The following is a 21,697-nucleotide window of genomic DNA, read 5'->3' on the forward strand; positions in this document are numbered from 1 at the left end:
TCGATCTTTCGGAGCTTGTCCTCTAGTTCGCGACGTTGCCTAGCTTCCCTTTGTAAATCTCTCTCAGCTTCCTGTTGATACTCGACCTCTTTTTTGAGTTATTTTAGGCAATCCTGAAGTACCTCCATGGTTCCCGTACTTGGGGAGTTCTTGTCTTTGTTAGGTTGAGAAGTATCATCTAGTGTAACCTCCGCGTTCTTATGTAGCGTGCGGTATTCCAAATCAGAGTTGTGATTGTTGTCCAGGTTGTTCGCCATGGTGGGAGGATGACTTCCAGGTTCCCCGGCAACGGCGCCAATGTTCCGAGGGTTACCTGAAACTGTAGGTCGATCTCAGACGAGATCTTCTGTACTGGTCAGAGATAACGTGTTCGGCTGGTGGGTGGTGGTCAGAGTTGTTGCGTCCGACTTGCTGGATGGGCTACGCTGCTGATCCTTTGTCACCGGAGGGTGGTGGTACCTGCAAGGGACTCCGAAGCTTAAGTTAGCAAGGGTATTAAGCAGGTATTGTGTAGAATCAGAGCATGAGTTATACCTAGGTGTTCCAGTGTATTTATAATGGTGTGGAGTGATCTTCTCTGGAGATAAGATAGTTATCTTATCTTATCTTTGAGTGAAGTCATGTTATCTTTTTAGGGGAACCGTCCTTATCTTTCTAGCCTTTGTCTGGGCCTTCTTGTGCCTCTGTAGTGATTTGGCCGAGCTCTTTGAGAAGAGGTCGGATAGTCCGGACCTGAAGAGGTCGGTCGGCTTGTCGCCAAACAACCCGGGTCGGAGAGCTCGACCCAGGGTTTGAACAGGTACAAAGTTAGTTTGGGTTTTCATTGAGAATATTTGGAAAAATTAGTAAACACTCATGCATTCATCACTTAAAACATATGCATCTCTTTTTAATGCTAAAATAAAAAATTTTGTTGTACATACTTTATTTATTAAAAAAAAGAGAAAAAGAAAAAGAAAAAAAAAGAAAAGAAATGAGTGATGATAATAATGCAAATAAAGGATGCCTATGTGTGTGAATTATAAAGGAAATGCATGAGTGAATGTGAAAAAGAGGATAAATGGGTAGTTAGCTTATTTTGTTATGTATATAGGTTAGTATAGGATTAGGTGGGATACTTGAGCTAATCAAAGATCCAATCTATTAGCCCACTTAACCATATTAATCCTACCCTTACCCTAGCCCCATTACAACCCTCCAAAGACCTCATGATATTTGCATTCATCCATCAAATATTAGTTGATTGTTAGATGAATTGCAAATCTTTGGAAAACAAGATTAAAGGAGGATTGAATGATTAAGCCCAAAACACTAAGCGACTAGAGTGTATACACATCCGGTGAGGGGTTCGATCGCTTAATTCTATGATTCCATCTCTCATATTGTGTCTTCTTGTAAGTTGTTGAGAGTAATTTTTGAAAATTTCAAATCAAATCTTTGGACATTGATCACATTGTATTGATTCTTTGCCTTGGCCCTAAGACTTATTTTGGATTGATTGAGATTCTTTTGTTTGTTTTTGCCAAACTCAATAGGAATTATAGTATATATATAGATAGATAGCCTTTTAGTTGCATGCATATAAGTAGTTGCATTTAATAAATTGCTTCCCCCTTAATCCTTCTCCTTTGATTGTGATTAGCATGAGGACATGCTATTGTTTAAGTGTGAGGAAATTGATGAATCCATATTTGACGATATATTTTGCTTTGATTTAAGTGGATTTCATTACATAAACCCACATTTATTCATCCAAATAGCATACTTTTGTGTTCTATCCCTAAGTTGAGCTTACTTGTAAAAACATGATATTTTGTACTTAATTTAATCACTTTTATCCCTTTTATCCCATTCGATGCCTTGATGGTTTTGATGAGTGATTTCAGGTGTAATAGGTTGGAATGGCTTGATAAGAGTGGAAGAAAAGCATGGAATTAGGAGAAAACATGAAGAAATCAAAAGAGAAAAGCATTTCAGCCTATGCCCATGCACACCTTCTGTGCCCATGCACAAGGGTCAAAATCAACACCTGTGCCCACGCACAGAATGGAAATCAGCATGTGTGCGTGCACACAACACCCTGTATGCGCGCACAAGAAGAAAATCAGCATGTGTGTGTACGCACACGTCCCAACACGTAACTCACTTAATGGAAATCGCTAGGGGTGATTTTTGGGCCTCCAGAGCCTAGTTTTTGGACTTTCTGAAGCTGATTCTTCCTATATCAAACAAGGCCTCACTCCATGTGAAGGGGGGGGGGAAGAAATTAGGGTTATTTTAGTATTATGTAGGTTGTTTTCTAGAGAGAGAAGCTCCCCCTTCTCTCTCAAACTAGGGTTTCTTAGTTTAATTTCTTGTAATTTCTATGTTTAATTCTTGTTTTAATCTAGTTTCTTCTACATTTCTTTGCTTTATTGTCTTAATTTTCTTATGTTATCTTGTTAATTTCTCATTTTCCTTACTTTTTATGTTTAAGAGCACTCTTGTTATTTTAATTTATATTTAATGCAATTTATGTTTTCATGTCATTTATTGCTTTATTGAGTTGCTATCTTTACTTTTATTGCTTGGTAGATGTAGCATTTATTATTTCTTGTCATTTTACCATGCTTTCTTTTCATGCCCACCAAATGTTTGACAAAATGCTTGGTGGGATTTTTATCTAGTTTTTCACACTCTGGGTTGGGAAATTGGGTGATTGGGTGAAATTGAGTTGTGGATGTCCATTCCGCATTGTATGAGGATTGTTAATTGGTTTGGTTTCCCTTGACTCTAAATGACCCACTAGTGTTGACTAGGACTTAGGGATTGGAATCAATTATGCCCTTTTGACTTATCCTCGATGTAGGGTCGACTAATTGGGATTAATTCACACACAATTACCGTGTTTGTAGTCCACAACTAGGATAGGAATCCTTAATTACCCACTTCTTGCCAAGAGTCCTTTTTTATCGTTTAATTTCTATTTGCATTACTTTTACTTGCTTTCATTTAATTTCATGCTTGTTTCATTTTTTGCCATTTATATTTCTTGCTTCTTATGATCAAAAACCCTAAAAATCCCTCATAGCCAATAATATGACATTTCATTACAACTCCTAGGAAAGACGACCTGGGAGTTCAATACTCTCAGTTATAAAAATTGTTTTGAATTGTGACTCATCTTTAGGATTTAAACTTTGATTGTGAGAGTTTATTGTTGGTTTGGACTATACTATTAACGAAGAGATTCCTATTTTGATAAATTCTAGATCAACGATGAATTCTCACACTATCACGCGTCCTAAATGCAGTTTTCGAAATATCATCCTCCTTCACCCTTATCTTATGGTAACTGGATCTTAAGTCAATCTTAGAAACACCCCAGCTCCTTGCAGAGGGTAGTTGTTCTTTACAGTCACTTTTTAACTGTCAGTAATCCACACAAAGTCGCATTCCTCCGTCCTTCTTCTTCACCAATAAAACTGGCGCTCCCACAGAGATACACTCGGTCGGATGAACCTCTTGTTTAGAAGCTCTTCCAACTGAGCCTTTAGTTCAGCCAACTCTATCGGAGCCATTCGATACGGTGCAATTGACACTGGTCCGGCTCCCAGCACCAATTCAATCGTAAATTCGATCTCCCTGTGAGGTGGGAACTCAGGAATATCTTCCAGAAATACTTTTGGAAAGTCTCTAACTACCAAAATCTGATCTAAGTTCTGGGCATCTCCCAAAGCATTAGCAACCAATAAGATATAACATTGACACTCTTCCCCACTACAGTACCCCATTACAGAGTTCAGGTAGTAACCTTTAGCTATCACTGCTCCATTTTCTACTTCCGGAATAAACTGAATTGACCGCTCAAAGCAATGCAACAAAACTCAGTTCTTTGACAACCAATCAAACCCCAAAATCATCTCCAACCCAACTATTGGTAAACAAATTAAATCATGCACAAAATCTCTACCCTCTAGCCTGAAACCTACTTGCCTACAACCTGACCTTGTCACAACCGCCTGATGCGGAGTATGTACATGCAACTCAAATGCTAATTCTGACACTTTCAAGCCTAGTTCTTCAACTTTAGCGAACGAAATAAATGAATGCAAAGCTCCAGTATCATACCATGTAACCAAGATCTTGTCACCAATTAACCAGTTACCTCTCATCAGAGAATTCGCATTAGCAGCATCCTTGGCGTTCACCGCAAATACTCGCCCCTGGTGTTGACTCTGACCCGTATTCAGGTTCTTCCTACGAGTATAATCCCTCGCAATGTAACCAGGAAAACCACAGTTGAAGCAACCGCCTATACCAACCTTCCAAGAGTCATATGGTTGAAAACGTCCACAACGATCACAATTTAAATCCAGAGAAACCTTACTCTGAGTCCCGCTCCCTTTGCCACGCTGGTACTGATCATAAGTGTTCTTTTTGAAGCCTCCTTGACCTTGAGGTGCATGTCCTACTTTCTTGAAATTCTGACCCCTTGGATGAAAGTACTTGCAACGTCCCCGACTAGTGTTTCCTCCTTGAGTGTCCTTTGATGAGGCTACCGTCTTTGCATATTCCTCAACAACTCTCGCCTTGTTCACCAGATCAGAGAAAATACGAATCTCCAAAGGTGCCCCAGTAGTCATGATGTTATCCTTCAAGTCCCTTTGATACTTGATGCACTTCCAACTTTTGTAGGTCTCCGTGGCACCCTGACACACCCTAGAGAACCTAAAGAGCTCCTCAAATTAGTTAGTATATTTTGCCACAAACAAGGAACCTTGCTTCAGCTGCATAAGTTCCATCTTCTTTGCTTCCCTTGCAGATTGAGGAAAGCACTTTTTGTAGAAAGCCGTTTGGAATACATCGCAAGGGATATCGGCATTCTGAAGCTGTAGTAAGCGACATTCTCCTTGCCACCAATGCTGGGCCTCTCCTAAAAGCTGATACGCAGCAAACTCCACATACTGGTTGTTCGAAACATGCTGTGCTTGTAATGCACGCTCCATGGTCTGAAACCAATTATCCGCTTCTATAGGGTTGGTTGAACCTCTGAAACTTGGCGGATGAACCTTGAGAAAAGTAGCCAAGGTCATCAGAGCAGCTCCCATTTTATCACCATTTCCTTTCACATTATTATTTTTATTCCCATCTACGTTTCCGTTCTCGGCTGGTTGGCCGAACCTCTGCACAGCTTGCAGAGTCGCAGCAGCATTTGCCTCTATGGTATTCGCAAGGTTAGCCATTGCCGCCATGAATTCGGCATGGTTATTGGTCGGTCGCTCATTTCTACTCTATGCTCGTGAACTCGTACGACCTCATCCGCGAGTGGCCATTAGGGTTCCTGTCTACACCAAACAATCGATATCAAGGTGATCAGTCTCAATATCAAAAGCCTAGTGCTTCAATTATCCCAAAAGGCACTCACAAACAAGCATGCTATACAATATCAAGTAGATAACCTAATAGCATCAAAGAAAAAGACACACAGAGTTATGCATTGAAGCACAATCGGTCCATCCCTCAGGCTCACGAGGACGAACGACTCTGATACCACTAAATGTAACACCCTGATTAGCCTAAGCCTTACCTGGCATCATAAACCAAAGGTTAATGAAAGGTTATGACAATTCTAAATCTTATACATATTTATATATAGGAGAAGTAATATATTCTAGAAGCCTGATGAAGGATACAGCTCAAAAATAGGATTTGAAAAGCACAAAACGTACACACGAAACTACACACTTAACGCACAAGATATAGATATAATATAACAAAACATCAGAGTATAATAATGTAAAGATCTAGCCACGGCTCGCAAAGTTTAAGCCAGCTAGTTATATACAGACAATACAGAGTATCTGAAATTTAGAACAGCTTATACAAGTCTTTCTCTCAAAGTAAGCCTCTAGGCAAGAGTAAATACAAAAGTGAGAGATATAAACAAAATAAGCAAAAAGACTCCAAAATATATCCAGGATCCTTCGCTCTGTCACCATTAAAGCAACTCAACGATGTGGGTTGTGACCTGCATCTGAAAAATAACAACAGAATATGGTATGAGAACCGGAGGTTCTCAGTATGGTAACAGTGCCCAATGATGTAAGATATAAGACTCTGGGATACCAGAGGCAATCCTATAACTTCATATCCATCACAAGATTCATCTTAAAGCATAACTAAAACAATAAAGCATAACTTAAAACCTTAACATGATAAAAGGGCAATCTAACTTAGTGGATTTTCTAACTAACGACTCTCCGCTGTCCCACAGTCTTCACCAACCTATCCTCCATGCGATCCTATCGGCATTGCCTTCGGAACCTCCTCAATCCCAGTAGAATACACAATTAATTACAATGCATGTAAAACACAAGTATAGGCATATACATCAAGTAATTCAAATAGGTAATTAGGCAAACAATTTCAAGTCGACAAAAGCATACAAACAGATAGAAGATGCATATGATGAATGCCTGTCCTACTGGCTGTGATATCACATTGTTGGTTTAACTGTCAACCCGACACATCTCCATGGAGATGTCACCCTTCGGAATCATAATGGGAACCCCCAAGATATGGTGCTCGGAACACCGGCCAGGATTTTGTGCCTGCACACTCTAGTGATCCGAAGGGATATGAGCGGGATACTCTTGCCACGGACCTGACATCTCAACGCAAGTGGGACGAACCATCGCCCTTATACCACTACCGCTACCTCGACAGGCGGGATCCAACCGCCGTCCCTGCCAGGTGCATAGCGTCTCAACAATCTCAATTTAAAAATGTTACATCAGTAGTTTTGAAAATTTTATTATTTCATTATATCAATAATTCATCATTTCAAACTCTAAGTCCTCGACTCATCTCAACCACTGCAATTCACAATTTTCTTTCCGAACTCATTAGTTCATCAGTTCTCAATTCATATATCTTTCTCCCTTCTCACTCCACCAAACCCATCCTCAGTATACTAGAAACCTAAGCTTCCGTTGTCTAACTTTTCAAGGTATAACAAAATTAAATCTCCTAGGACCTTTTCCCATGTTTTGATACCCGAAATAAGCCAAAGAGTCTTAAATAAGTGTCACAAAAGTTTACAAGCTTGTTGGGAAGGTGAAATAGTAAAAAACAAGAATTTTGTTAAAAAATGAGGCAAGTGCGTACGCACAGGAGGTGCGTGGGCACGTCCAGGAAGATTTTCAAAATGTGCGCGTATGCATAGAGGTGTGCATATGCACAGATGTAAAATTTTCCAATTCTGTTTGTTCGTACAAGGCATGCGAATGCCCTCAAGAGAATGCACCTTCCAACGTGTGCGTGTGCACAGGGCTGTGCGTGCGCACAGCTTGCAAAACCTTGTTGGTTGTGTGTGCGCACAGGGCGTGCTAGTGCTCCCATCAGTAGCCATGTCCCCGTGTGTGCGTGCGCACAAGGCTGTAGGTGTGCACACAAACCAGAAATCACATGTTTTGCAACATTCACAAAATTTAGATTTTAACACCAAATTTTGAATGATCATAACTTCCTCTACAAAAATCTATTTCCTACAAACTTTATGTCCACTTAAAGATTTTTCAATAAACTTTAATTTAAAATAAATTTCAACAAATTTTGAAAACTGAGGCTCAAGTTATGATCCGTCAAAGTTCACCAAAAATTCGTTTTTACCAAATTTTCACAAAGTTCTAAACTTTCCAATTTCACAACGAAAACCAAACCTCCATCTCATCAACTCCCAAAACACATCAGATTTCACACTTCCCTTACCTCAATTCACTACTCCACCTTATGCAATCATCAATCCCCATTATCAAATACATAACAATACATTCATATTTCAACCCACTGATGAGTATTTTGGTGAAAAAATAAATTTCTCCCAAAACACCCAAATCTAACCGGCAAGTGTACTGGGTCGTATCAAGTAATAAAAACTCACGGGAGTGAGGTCGATCCCACAGGGATTGAAGGATTGAGCAATTTTAGCTTAGTGGTTAATTTAGTCAAGCGAATCAAGATTTGGTTGAGTGTTTTGTGATTTGCAGAAATTAAATTGCATGGAAGTAAAGAGAACAGGGAATTAAAGTGCTGAATCTTAAAGAACAAGAAATTAAATAGCAGAAACTTAGAATGCAAGAAATGTAAATTGCGGAATCTTAAAATGCAAGAAATGTAAACGGCTGGAATTGTAAAGGGAATTGGGGATTGGATTTGCAGAAATTAAACAAAGAAAAGTAACTTGCATCAAACAAAAGAGTAAAAGAAGGTGTGGGTTGAATCGGATCTTGAAGCAGTAAAGTAAATGAACATGAAAACATTGGGAAATTAGATCTTAGGACCCAGAGACTAGAAAACCGAGTCTAGATCTCAATGCCTTCCTAGATCCAACAAGAACAATTGCAAGGGAATTGTAAATTGCAAAGAAAATAGATGAAGAACAATTAACCCAAACTGAAATTCAATTAAGCAGTAAATAAACAGAGAGATCCAAGGATGAGATTGAAACAGAATTTCTTCAATTCTTCAACCCAAGATCCAAGACAATTGTAATAGAAATTGAAAGCAATAAAACTGAGAGGAAGAGAAGTGAATTCTCCTTCCCCAAGACAAAGAAATTAAAGATCACTCAATATCAAAAGCTCTCCGAAAACTATTATGAAAATTCCAAAAGAAAAGCTCCCTAAAGAACTTGAATTCTATCCTATTTATACACTTTCTTCCAATGATCTTCAAGCCTTGAGTTGGGCCTTTGCTCTTGGTGGAATTGGGTTAAAAGAGGCCTTGGTTGATTGCTCTTGGAGTTTGAAGAGGAACCAAAATGAACCAATTGAACCGGGTTTGAGTTTTGCAAAAGTTGGACCAAAAGTTTGAGCAAAAGTTAGGGGGCTAACTTTTGCCCAAACTTTTCATATCAGCAGCTATATCCATATGATACCAACGTTGGTGCCAAAGTTAGGGGTCTAACTTTGGCCCTAACGTTGGCCTTACCTTGTGCACTTGTGGCGCCAACGTTAGCCACCAAGTTAGGGGCTAACGTTGGCGCAAACTTTTGCTCCTCCCCTTGTGATTTTCATGTGCCAACGTTAGCCACCAAGTTAGGGGGCTAACGTTGGCACAAACTTTTGGTGCCCAGGGAGGTTTTCTTCATGCCAACGTTAGCCTCAAAGTTAGGGGCTAACGTTGGCGCAAACTTTTGGTGCCCAAGGGTGATTTTCATGTGCCAACGTTAGCCTCAAAGTTAGGGGCTAACGTTGGCCCAAACTTTTGGTACCCAGGGAGTGATTTTCAAGTTCCAACGTTAGCCCAAAAGTTAGGGGCTAACGTTGGGGCTAACTTTTCACCCAAAAGTTTGTGCAAAAGTTTGAGGCTAACTTTAGGTCCAGCTTTTTGCTTCCTGGTTCAATTTCACTTATTCCATTGTCTTCTCTTTACTCCTAGCTATTCCTTCTTGCTTCAACCTTTCTCCAAGCTTTCTTCACCTATCATTAATCAACCAAACACATCAAAGCTATGCTTAAAATCATGAGATATTCATTCTTTCATAATATGTAACAATTATAGTATAAAACCTCATGAAATAGCATGAATTCATACATGGTTGATTAAATCAAAGGAAACATGAAAATCTACCTGATTGGCTTGCTTGTAGCTCAAGAAAGTGCATAATTCTAATGAAAACAAAAGAAAAAGACTAGTTAAAATAGGCTAAGATGACTTGTCATCACAACACCAAACTTAAAGCTTGCTTGTCCCTAAGCAAGAAAAGATTTATTGAGAAGAAAGAATGAAATGGAAGAGGATGTTCATGCTAGCAGAGTATTATTGATAGTTCATGGGATTTTGTGTGGATATGTAAATACTCACTTCTTACTGACTCCTAGGCCTAGAAAGTCTCCTTCAAGCTTCAAGTAACATACTGCTATGACCTCTCATTATTCCTTTATCCTTGGCTATTACTTTGTTTATAAGCTTTATTTGAGTGTCATGTGTAGCAAGTTCATTTTCTTTTCTTTATACTTGACACATTATTCACCATAGACACTTGGCTCACATTCCTTCTTAAAACATTGATGCCCAGCACCTCTTTGGGTTACTAAATGCCTTGTAGTTAGGTTGCTCTTGATAGTGGACTTTCAGCTGATGATCCCGGATTAGTTAACCCAAGTCACCGAGTGTTGATGCACTCCTAAGAGCTTACTAATCCAAGCAGATCCTAGTACAAAGACATCACAGGCATATATTTTATAGTTCAAGCTATTGGTGTCTAGCTTTGTTTCTTTTTGTTTCCTTTTGTTCTGCCACTTTTTGGCTATCTCTTTTCTTTCCTTCTTTTTGTTTTTCTTTCTAACCAAGGAAATTTTTTTTATTTAATTGAGATTCATAGACAGTAGACCACTCATTACTTGGAATGAGATATCTTAGCTCTTTATTCACTAGAAGTGAGCTACTATACAACCACACACATACCACCACTTACTTTTATTTTACTTCTATCTAACAGAGATCATCTTGCTTCACATTCAAACTTTTCTTTTATTGAACTTAAAGATGCAGGGGACAACACATGCTTCTTGTCAAGTGAAAGTAAACACACAAGCACACACATAAACTAGCCTACTTATTTTAAAAGAAACAAACATAATGCAAAGACTTTTAATTAAAAAGAACTAATTAAAGATGCAAAGACACTTAGAACAGATAGAATGCATGTTTTTTTTTCTTTGTAGTGATGAACAAGGAGCAAGTCCACCTTTCATTTGTCATGCCTTTTCTTTCTCCTTTCATACACTTGGCTGCTAGTGTTCCCACCATCCGTGTTTGGTGCCTGTTGACCTCGCCAAAAGCCAGCCTTATTCATAGCCTCCTCCACTCTATCTTCAAGTCTCATAGCATTGCTTACCTCTACCTCGCTTCTCTTTTTGAAGAATTCATCAAAAGTTGGGAAAGCCGGATCCATGTTGTGCAAATGTTCTCCAATATAGTTCAGTTTGATTTGTCTATTGATGTTGTAATCGGCTTGTACTTCATACCTTGCATCCTGGAGTGTTGTGAACTCTTTGAGAGCCCTCAAATTTTCAGCTTGCATTTGTTCCAACTTTCCAAAAGATTCATGAGATTGAAAAGCATGTTCTTCTTGCATCACAAGGAATCTTGACTCGAATTCACTTTGTTTGTTCATTATTCTTAGCTCCCTTTCTTCTTGTGCTTGTTGGTTTTTCATGTACAGAGAATGGTATTCCTCTTGCCTTTCTTGGATTCTCGTGTACTGTTGCGACAATCTTCCTATTACTTCTTGCATTTGAGTCATATCCATATTGCCATGTGGGAAAAAGTGTGGCTGTTCCTCCTCCTCTTGTGGCTCTTCTTCTATGTGTGGCTCATCTTCTTCCATTGGTTCTTCTCTTTCCCTTCTTCCATGTGGTCTTCGGCCTTGATGTGCTTCAAGGGGCATCATCATTTGTTCAATGGTTATGGGCATGCCTTGGCTTAACCACATTGGATTCTCCTCTTCCATTGGAACTTTAGCCTTTGCACACAACCTCCAAATGGTACTCAGATAGTATAACCAAGATCCGGCCGAATTCTTCTCATCCAGCTTTTGAATGTCTTTTGCAAGGATGTCATGAACTCTTATCTCTCCTCCCACAATGATGCAATGCAGCATCACGGCTCTCTCCCTGTTAACTTCTGAGGTGTTCACTGTGCCCAGAATTGATCTTTTCATCAACTCATACCATCCTTTTGCTTCCGGGGTGAGGTTACATCTCTTCAGGTACTTATATCTGTTCTTGTCATCTCCTTCCCACTCTGAGTTCTCCATACAAATGTCTCTCGCAATCTCATCATAATCCTGATTCTCATTCAATCTTTGTTGGTATCCCGGTTCACTAAAGCGGACTGACTTTAGTTTCAAGACTTTCTTGATTGCATCCGGGCTAAAGTCTACTTCCACCCCCCGCACATAGCTCTTGTACGTTGGGGGCTCACGCATGTCAAGCCTTGGGACATTTGCATAGAACTCTCTTATGATATTGGCATTGATTCGGATGGCTGGTGATGCAAGATCCTCCCACCTCCTCTTCCGAATTTTGTCCTTCATTTCTTGACATCCATCATCCGGCAACAAGAATGGAATTTCAGGATAGATTCTTTTCTTGTTCATCCATTGAATTTGCATTTGATGAAACCAAGACTTGAATCTCCGTTGGTCATATTCATGTGTGTCTTCCTCCACCATGGGATCTTTCCCTTTTCTTCGTTTGGTTCTTGAGGAGGAGGCCATGATCACTTGGTTGGTCGAGTCTTGTGAGGTTAGAAGGAGTGTGAAGAATGTTGGAGAGTTTGATGTGTGTTTGGAGCAAAAAGAAATTGAGACCGAACTTGCTATGACAAGAAATGATGAAGAGAAGTTTAAATGGTTGGAGTTTAAAGTAAGAGAAATGTTGCACAGAGCTTGTTATGTTGAGGAGTGATGAAGGGAGTGAAGTTTTCAAGGTTGGAGTGATTCGGTCATGTGCATGGCTTGAAGGTGGTATGCTTTTAAATGAGCAATGAAGGGCTGGGATGCAATTAGACTTATGGAGATCAAAGGTATGCATGTAAGGATGAATGAAGACAAAGTTTGCTCCTTCCCTTGCCTTTGTCGTGATCATTCTCAAGGAGTGGCAGATTTCTTTTTCGAGGCATGTGATGGGATTTTGTCCTCATGCTATACTTTCCTTTGTCTTGTCTTTTTCTTTGAAGATTCTTTGACCTCCTAGTCACCACAACAAGACAACATACATTAGTTTTATCCAACCGTAGCAAGAGTGTTCTTTTTATTAATACTATGTGAACCATCAATTCTTATATCATTTGAACCGTGACACTCTCCTTTGAGGACACCAAACTTAATGTTTGGTCATATATAAAGAAAATGAGTATCTTCCTCCAATTAGTGAGATTCAAATGTTAAATGTTCATAAGAATTGTTTTCATCATATTTTCTTTTTCTCCTTTTTTTTTCATGAAGGATCAATTGTATCCCTAAATCGGTGCATCAAGGTTTGATGAACACCAAACTTGTTTCTTGTCAAAGGGTACATCACTATTAATGCCTTCATTACCGGAAAAGAATTTTTCCATTTATAAGATTTTGGAAAACAACAATTGTATGATTATTGATGCATGAGTTTCTACTTTTCATGAAGCTGTGTGGACACCAAACTTAGTGTTTGGCCATATGCTTTGTCAAGATACTCCAAACATGCAAAATGGAATTATTTGTAACATTGGTTTAGTGTGCTTGAAGGCACACCAAACTTAGCATATGTTTCAAAATAGTGCATGCAGTCAATGGACATGTTCATGAAAAGAGAAAAGAATTCATGCTCAATTGATCATAACTTATTGAATTTAAAATGACATGAATCTTAAAGCATGGGTTGCCTCCCATGGAGCGCTCTTTTATTGTCATTAGCTTGACATTGGAGCTTTCTTTTATGGTGGTTGGTGCTTGTAGGGCCTCAATTTGTCCCCTCTGACCGTGATCCTCTTCTTTGTTCTCTGGTGTTCAATTTCAGCATGCTCTAATGAGAGTATGTTGCTGACAGTGTAGTAATCCTCAGTTTGTTGATTTGCCCCCAGCTGTTGATATATCAGTTGCACTTTGTCACCTTTGGAAAGCCCCTCTGTTGGAATCTTTCTATTCTTCCAACCCCTTTTTACTTTGTTTCTGCGTTTCATCTTTCCTTTTGTTGACCTTTCTTTTCTGGCCGTAGGCTTTCCTTGGGGGCCTCTCTTTTCAGTGGCTAATACTCTAATATCCTCTTGGGTTTCTTCATCAGTCTGCACAATCCTTAGCATTGGGATGTTGCTGTGACCTTCCTGGTTATTTTTCATATAGTCTTTCTTCTCCTTGCTAAATTGTGCCTCTGGTAATACTTTCAGAGTGACACTCTGGTCATGCATCCTGAGAGTTAATTCCCCTTCCTCTACATCTATGATAGCTCTAGCAGTGGCCAAGAATGGCCTTCCCAGTATAACAGAGTCACCATCATCATCGTTTGATTCTAGAACCACAAAATCAGCAGGGTATATAAAACTGTCCACCTTGACCAAAAGATTTTCAATTACACCCCTGGGGTATACCATTGACTTGTTTACCAGCTCCAGAGACATTTGTACTGGTTTGACCTCCTCTATATGCAGCTTTTTCACCAAGGAGGATGGTATTAAGTTAATACTTGCTCCGAGATCGCACATTGCTTTAGTGATGGTCAATTCCCCAATAGTGCAAGGCAACAGGAAGCTCCCTGGGTCCTCAAGCTTGGGAGGAAGCCCCTTTTGAATCAAGGCCCTGCATTCCTCAGTAATCATTATGGTTTCTTTCTCATCCCAGCTTCTTTTCTTGTTGACAAGCTCCTTCAAGAATTTGGCATACAGAGGCATTTGCTCAAGTGCTTCAGCCAAGGGGATATTGATTTCCAGCTTCTTAAAAATCTCAAGGAATTTGTGAAAATGCTGGTCTTTAACCTCTTTGTTGAACCTTTGGGGATATGGCAGTGGAGGTGTGATGCTCTTTCCTATTTGCTGCTGTCCCTGAGCCACTTTCTTTGAGCTATGTAGCTGGTTGTCCTTCTCTTTAAGTTTCTCAGTGCTTTTGTTTGGCCTCACAACTTGCTCCTTAACTCCATCTGCCTTTGTTTGCTTCTCATCCTCTGTTGGTTATTTGATGCTCTCTGCTTGCTTCTGTGTAGTGTCATTGTTGCTTATCAATGTTCTCCCGCTCCTTAATTGTATTGCCTTGCATTCCTCCTTGGGATTTGGGATTGTGTCACTGGGCAGTGAGTTTGAAGGTCTCTCAACAGATACTTGCGTGGAGAGTTGCCCAATCTGCCTCTCTAGGCTCTTTAATGATGCTTCATGGTTTTTGTTTGTTATTTCCTGATGTTTCATCATCTTCTCTATCAAGGTCTCTAAGTTGGTGAGTCTTTGAGGTTCAGGTGGTACTTGTGGTGGGTTGTGAGATGTGGGTGGTGGATGATAGGCATTTTGGTTGTTGGGTTGGTTATTGGATTGGTACTGGTTGAGATTAGGGTAGTTGCTTTGAGGTTTTCTGTATGTGTTTTGGTTAGTCTGCTGCTGGTTGTAGTTTTGGTTATTTCTTGGGTTGTTTTGGTTTGAGTTCCTCTGCCATGGGTGTTGGTTTTGGTTGTGAGTGTCTCCCCATCTGAGGTTGGGGTGGTTTTTCCATGAGGGGTTGTAGGTATCACCATAGAATTCATTTGGATTTGAATGCATGTATTGGACTTGTTCCTGCTGTTGCTCCTCTTGGATTTCTTCATTTTGCCCCCATGTGGCTGATGGTTGACTGGTGTTAACTGCTGCAACTTGGAGGCCATCAATCCTCTTGGTCATTTGCTCAAATTATTGTTGAATTTGCTGCTGCATTAATTTGTTTTGAGCCAGGATTGAATCAACTCCTTCTAGCTCCATTACTCCTCTCCTTTGTGATGGTTGGCGGCCTCTTTGATGAGCAAAGAAATATTGGTTGTTGGCCACCATATCGATGAGTTCTTGAGCCTCCTCTGCAGTTTTCATGAGTTGCAAGGAACCTCCAGCTGAATGATCCAAAGCTTCCTGGGATTTCAGTGTTAAGCCTTCATAGAAGTTCTGTAGCTTCTCCCACTCATTAAACATGGCAGGGGGACATTTCCTGATTAGAGCCTTATACCTCTCCCATGCCTCATAGATGGGTTCAGCCTCCATTTGTGTAAATGTTTGTACCTCAGCCTTCAACCTTATAATCCTCTGAGGTGGGTAAAACTTGGCAAGAAACTTGGTTACCAAATCATCCCAGTTATTGATGCTGTCCCTTGGAAAAGATTCCAACCATTGAGTGGCCTTGTCCCTGAGAGAAAATGGGAATAGCATCAGTTTGTAACTGTCAAGAGGCACTCCATTAGTTTTGACAGTGTTGCATATCCTCAAGAAAGTGGATAAATGTTGGTGTGGGTCCTCAAGTGGTCCTCCACCAAAAGAGCAATTGTTCTGAACCAAAGTGATGAGTTGTGGCTTGAGTTCAAAATTGTTAGCATTGACATTTGGAGCCAAGAAGCTGCTCCCACAATGTCTAGGATTTGCAAAGGTATAGGAAGCCAAAACTCTCCTCTGGGGTGGGTTGTCATTGTTGTTGTCTGCTCCACCTGGTGGATTCGTTGAATGTTCCTCCATCTCTTGGAATTCTTCGTCTGATTCCTCTTCTCCAACAATATTTTTCCCTCTTTCAACTCTTCTTAACCTCCTGAGAGTTCTTTCGTCTTGTTCATGAAAATTGGGTATGGTTCTTCTTGTACCTGACATACAAGCAGAGCATGAGAAATGCACAAAACCAGTGACACTTCAATCTACTTCTAGATTGAAGTGTTAGTTAGTTTAAGCAAAAAATCAAACAGTTAGTGGGTTAATCAAAATTAAAGAGAAAATGCTTGATCTAGATCACCACCTCACTTAATCATTGTCAATCTAATCAATCCCCGGCAACGGCGCCAAAAACTTGATGAGTATTTTGGTGAAAAAATAAATTTCTCCCAAAACACCCAAATCTAACCGGCAAGTGTACCGGGTCGTATCAAGTAATAAAAACTCACGGGAGTGAGGTCGATCCCACAGGGATTGAAGGATTGAGCAATTTTAGCTTAGTGGTTAATTTAGTCAAGCGAATCAAGATTTGGTTGAGTGTTTTGTGATTTGCAGAAATTAAATTGCATGGAAGTAAAGAGAACAGGGAATTAAAGTGCTGAATCTTAAAGAACAAGAAATTAAATAGCAGAAACTTAGAATGCAAGAAATGTAAATTGCGGAATCTTAAAATGCAAGAAATGTAAACGGCTAGAATTGTAAAGGGAATTGGGGATTGGATTTGCAGAAATTAAACAAAGAAAAGTAACTTGCATCAAACAAAAGAGTAAAAGAAGGTGTGGGTTGAATCGGATCTTGAAGTAGTAAAGTAAATGAACATGAAAACATTGGGAAATTAGATCTCAGGACCCAGAGACTAGAAAACCGAGTCTAGATCTCAATGCCTTCCTAGATCCAACAAGAACAATTGCAAGGGAATTGTAAATTGCAAAGAAAATAGATGAAGAACAATTAACCCAAACTGAAATTCAATTAAGCAATAAATAAACAGAGAGATCCAAGGATGAGATTGAAACAGAATTTCATCAATTCTTCAACCCAAGATCCAAGACAATTGTAATAGAAATTGAAAGCAATAAAACTGAGAGGAAGAGAAGTGAATTCTCCTTCCCCAAGACAAAGAAATTAAAGATCACTCAATATCAAAAGCTCTCCGAAAACTATTATGAAAATTCCAAAAGAAAAGCTCCCTGAAGAACTTGAATTCTATCCTATTTATACACTTTCTTCCAATGATCTTCAAGCCTTGAGTTGGGCCTTTGCTCTTGGTGAATTGGGTTGAAAGAGGCATTGGTTGATTGCTCTTGGAGTTTGAAGAGGAACCAAAACGAACCAATTGAACCGGGTTTGAGTTTTGCAAAAGTTGGACCAAAAGTTTGAGCAAAAGTTAGGGGGCTAACTTTTGCCCAAACTTTTCATATCAGCAGCTATATCCATATGATACCAACGTTGGTGCCAAAGTTAGGGGTCTAACTTTGGCCCTAACGTTGGCCTTACCTTGTGCACTTGTGGCGCCAACGTTAGCCACCAAGTTAGGGGCTAACGTTGGCGCAAACTTTTGCTCCTCCCCTTGTGATTTTCATGTGCCAACGTTAGCCACCAAGTTAGGGGGCTAACGTTGGCGCAAACTTTTGGTGCCCAGGGAGGTTTTCTTCATGCCAACGTTAGCCTCAAAGTTAGGGGCTAACGTTGGCGCAAACTTTTGGTGCCCAGGGGTGATTTTCATGTGCCAACGTTAGCCTCAAAGTTAGGGGCTAACGTTGGCGCAAACTTTTGGTACCCAGGGAGTGATTTTCAAGTTCCAACGTTAGCCCAAAAGTTAGGGGCTAACGTTGGGGCTAACTTTTCACCCAAAAGTTTGTGCAAAAGTTTGAGGCTAACTTTAGGTCCAGCTTTTTGCTTCCTGGTTCAATTTCACTTATTCCATTGTCTTCTCTTTACTCCTAGCTATTCCTTCTTGCTTCAACCTTTCTCCAAGCTTTCTTCACCTATCATTAATCAACCAAACACATCAAAACTATGCTTAAAATCATGAGATATTCATTCTTTCATAATATGTAACAATTATAGTATAAAACCTCATGAAATAGCATGAATTCATACATGGTTGATTAAATCAAAGGAAACATGAAAATCTACCTAATTGGCTTGCTTGTAGCTCAAGAAAGTGCATAATTCTAATGAAAACAAAAGAAAAAGACTAGTTAAAATAGGCTAAGATGACTTGTCATCACCCACACATTAATTAAATATCATTGCACCATTACCAACAATCATCATAATCAATTCCAATCTCAATCTTCAATACCCTACTATTAACATCAACATTTCAATTAATCAACAACCCAAATTATCAATTCATCATACATCATCATACAACAATTCCAAAAACCAATTTAGTTCAATCCTATCCTATGAGTCACTAGCCTAAGTGTCCAGAAATATTATATATTACATAGAGAAAAATAAAACCATAACTTGGCCAATTCCCAATATGCCAAAAACCCAAAATTGAACTCCAACAAGGTTCAATTCACCAACAAGCCACCAACTCAAATCCAAAGGCTCCCAAATGTCCAAAGCAATTTCAACAAGCTCCAATATTCAAACTAACATCATACATTTCATATAAATCAAGACCTAACACTCAAAATTAATTAATGTACAAGGATCCTTGAGAAACCTTACCTCATTCACTGAAATTTGGGATAGAACCAACATTTCTTCACTAACGATTAGCACCTGAACAACCAAACACAAATTTTACTCAAGACCAACACTCACCAAACTCGGAATTTTTAGGGCAGAAGGAAGGGAGAGAAAATTCAAAATCTTACCTATGAAAGTTAGATGAAAGTAACGGGCTTGGCAAGAGCTTCACGTAGTCGCTGATGGCACGGGAATCGGAGTACCGTAGCTCAAGATATAGCCACCGGAAGTGAGGAGTTAAAAGTGTTTTTGAAACCCCCTCCTCTCTTCTCACTTCAGCTGCAACTCTTCATCTCTAAGTGTTATGGTGGCTGAATAGGGTTCACTTAAGTGTTTATATATGTTGGACTTGGGCCCATCTTGGGCCCGGTCCAACCTGTTAGCATTTTTAGCCCGTTTGACCCAACTTTGGGCCAAACCTTTAAAATTAACTCCCGGTTTTTGAATTTAAATATTTTCCTGAGGTTTTCTACTATTTTTAATTTTTTCTTGCACAGTACCAGACAGACTTAAATCGGTTCGACCGGTTCAGCTGTCGGTTCGCGGTTTTACTTGGTTTTAGAATGCTATTTTGGGCAATATTATTTATTAAATTAAACGGGTAATTAGTTGCGGTTCTTACATTCTCCCCACCAAATAAGAAATTTTGTCCTCAAAATTTAGTGATTACCCCAGAATAGCTTGGGATAATCCTTCCGCATCTCAGACTCCAACTCCCAAGTATGCCCTTCTACTCCAGACCTTTTCCAAGCAACTTTAACCAATGAAACTTCATTTCCTCGCAGTTTCTTCACACTAGTGTCATCAATTCGCACCGGTGTTACTTGAAACGTCAAGTTCTCCCTCAACTCGACCGACTCGGGCTCTAACACATGAGCTGCATCCGACCTGTACTTACAGAGTTGTGACACGTGGAATACATCATGCAAGTTAGACAAGTGAAGCGGCAAAGCTACTTGATACGCCACCGGCCCGAATCGCCTCAGAATCTCAAACGGTCCAATGAACCTCGGATTGAACTTCTTTGTTTTGATTTCTCTTCCAATCCTAGTTGTCGGTGTAACCTTCAGGAATTCATGTTCTCCCACTTCAAACTCCAACAGTTTCCTTCTTTGATCCGCATAACTTTTATGTCGACTCTGTGCCGTTAGAATCCTCTCCCGAATCTTCTTAATCTTCTCAGTAGTCTCTGTTACCAAATCAGGACCTAAAACACTTACTTCACCAGTCTCATACCAACAAAGTAGAGATTGGCACTTCTGCCCATACAAGGCCTCACACGGAGCCATCCCAATGCAGGCATGAAAGCTATTGTTGTACGCAAATGATGCACCGCTATTTGATGGTGCATCCTATGCTGAATTTAGGGGATTTTATTACCCTTTTCCCATATTTACCCACTAAAATAGCATGGTTTCATGATTGTCTACTAATTTGGGCTTAAGGGTGAAAACATACTTTTTAGGCCTTAGTTGGTTAATTCTAATTCACCTTTGATTCCACTAGATGCCTTGATGTGTGTGTTAGTGATTTCAGGTTGAAAATGGCTAGGAATGGATCAAAGGAATGAAGAGCAAAGTATGCAAAGTGGAGAAATCATGGAAAATCAAGGATTGGGAGAAATTCACTCCACGCACACGCGGAACAGATGCGCACGCGTGAAACGATGAGGTCGCATGGCGACGCGTACGCGCACATGACGCGTACGCGTGGATAGCAATTTGTCAAGCAACGCGTACGCGTGACGTACGCGTACGCGTCGGTACTCGCACGTGACCCACTTAAAGTGAATCTGCTGCAGGTGATTTTTGGGCTTCCCAGGCCCAAATCCAATTCCTCTCTGATGCTATTTAACCCAAGGACTGAAGGGAAATCATCTATCTAGGAACTTTTGAACACATTACATTAGTTTAGTTTACTTTTGGAGGGAAAGTTAGTTTCTAGAGAGAGAAGCTCTCTTTTCTCTCTAGAATTAGGATTAGGTTAGATCTAGATTGGGATTTCTTAGATCTAGGTTAATTTTATGCTTTGATTTACTTTTCCTTTATCAATTCTTGTTCCTCTATCTCTCCTCTCTTTAGTTTAGCATTTAGTTCTTGTAATTCTCTCCTTTTGTGTTAATGCGCTTTTGTTCTTCTATTTTCTCTTTAATACAATTCATGTTTTGATTTCCTTTATTGACTTGCTTTATTGTTGTTAATTCCTTGCAATTGAATAATGTAGATTTACTTTCCTTGCAATTATACTATGCTTTCCTTTTGTGCCTTCCAAGTGCTTGACAAAATGCTTGGTTGGATTTTAGAATAGATTTTATTCCTCTTAGCCTAGGTAGAGTAATTGGTGACTCTTGAGTTATCAAACTCCTTTGTTGATTGATAATTAGAAGTTGCTAATTAACTTGAATGCCACTAAAGCTAGTCTTTCATCATTATTAGGCTAGGACTTGTGGAATCAAGTTAATTCATCCACTTGACTTTCCTTCATAGTTAGAGGTTAACTAAGTGGGAGCAATGGACAATTCTCATCACAATTGATAAGGATAACTAGGATAGGACTTCTAGTTCTCATACCTTGCCAAGAGCTTTATTAGTTGTTTGTTTATTTTCTTTGCCATTTATATTTCTTGTCTACTACCTCAAAAACCCCAAACATACTTCATAACCAATAACAAGAACACTTTATTGCAATTCCTAGGGAGAACGACCAGAGGTTTAAATACTTTGGTTTATAATTTTAGAGGTTTGTACTTGTGACAAACAATCTTTTGTATGAAAGGATTATTTGTTGGTTTAGAAACTATACTTCGACGAGAATTTATTCT

General features: G+C 39.6%; 1 protein-coding gene across 1 annotated transcript; it reads right to left on the bottom strand.

The window, feature by feature from the left end:
- Positions 1 to 19,535: 19,535 nt before the first annotated feature.
- Positions 19,536 to 20,165, bottom strand: LOC112721568 (uncharacterized). Its single transcript, XM_025772619.1, has 2 exons — positions 19,885 to 20,165; positions 19,536 to 19,764 (listed from the first exon to the last, which is right to left on the bottom strand). The coding sequence occupies exons 1-2, from the start codon at positions 20,163 to 20,165 to the stop codon at positions 19,536 to 19,538; spliced, it is 510 nt and encodes a 169-aa protein (XP_025628404.1).
- Between the last annotated feature and the right edge of the window lie 1,532 nt (positions 20,166 to 21,697).

The sequence above is a fragment of the Arachis hypogaea genome, chromosome 11 (genome assembly GCF_003086295.3).
Source record: "Arachis hypogaea cultivar Tifrunner chromosome 11, arahy.Tifrunner.gnm2.J5K5, whole genome shotgun sequence".
Classification (NCBI taxonomy): domain Eukaryota; kingdom Viridiplantae; phylum Streptophyta; class Magnoliopsida; order Fabales; family Fabaceae; genus Arachis; species Arachis hypogaea.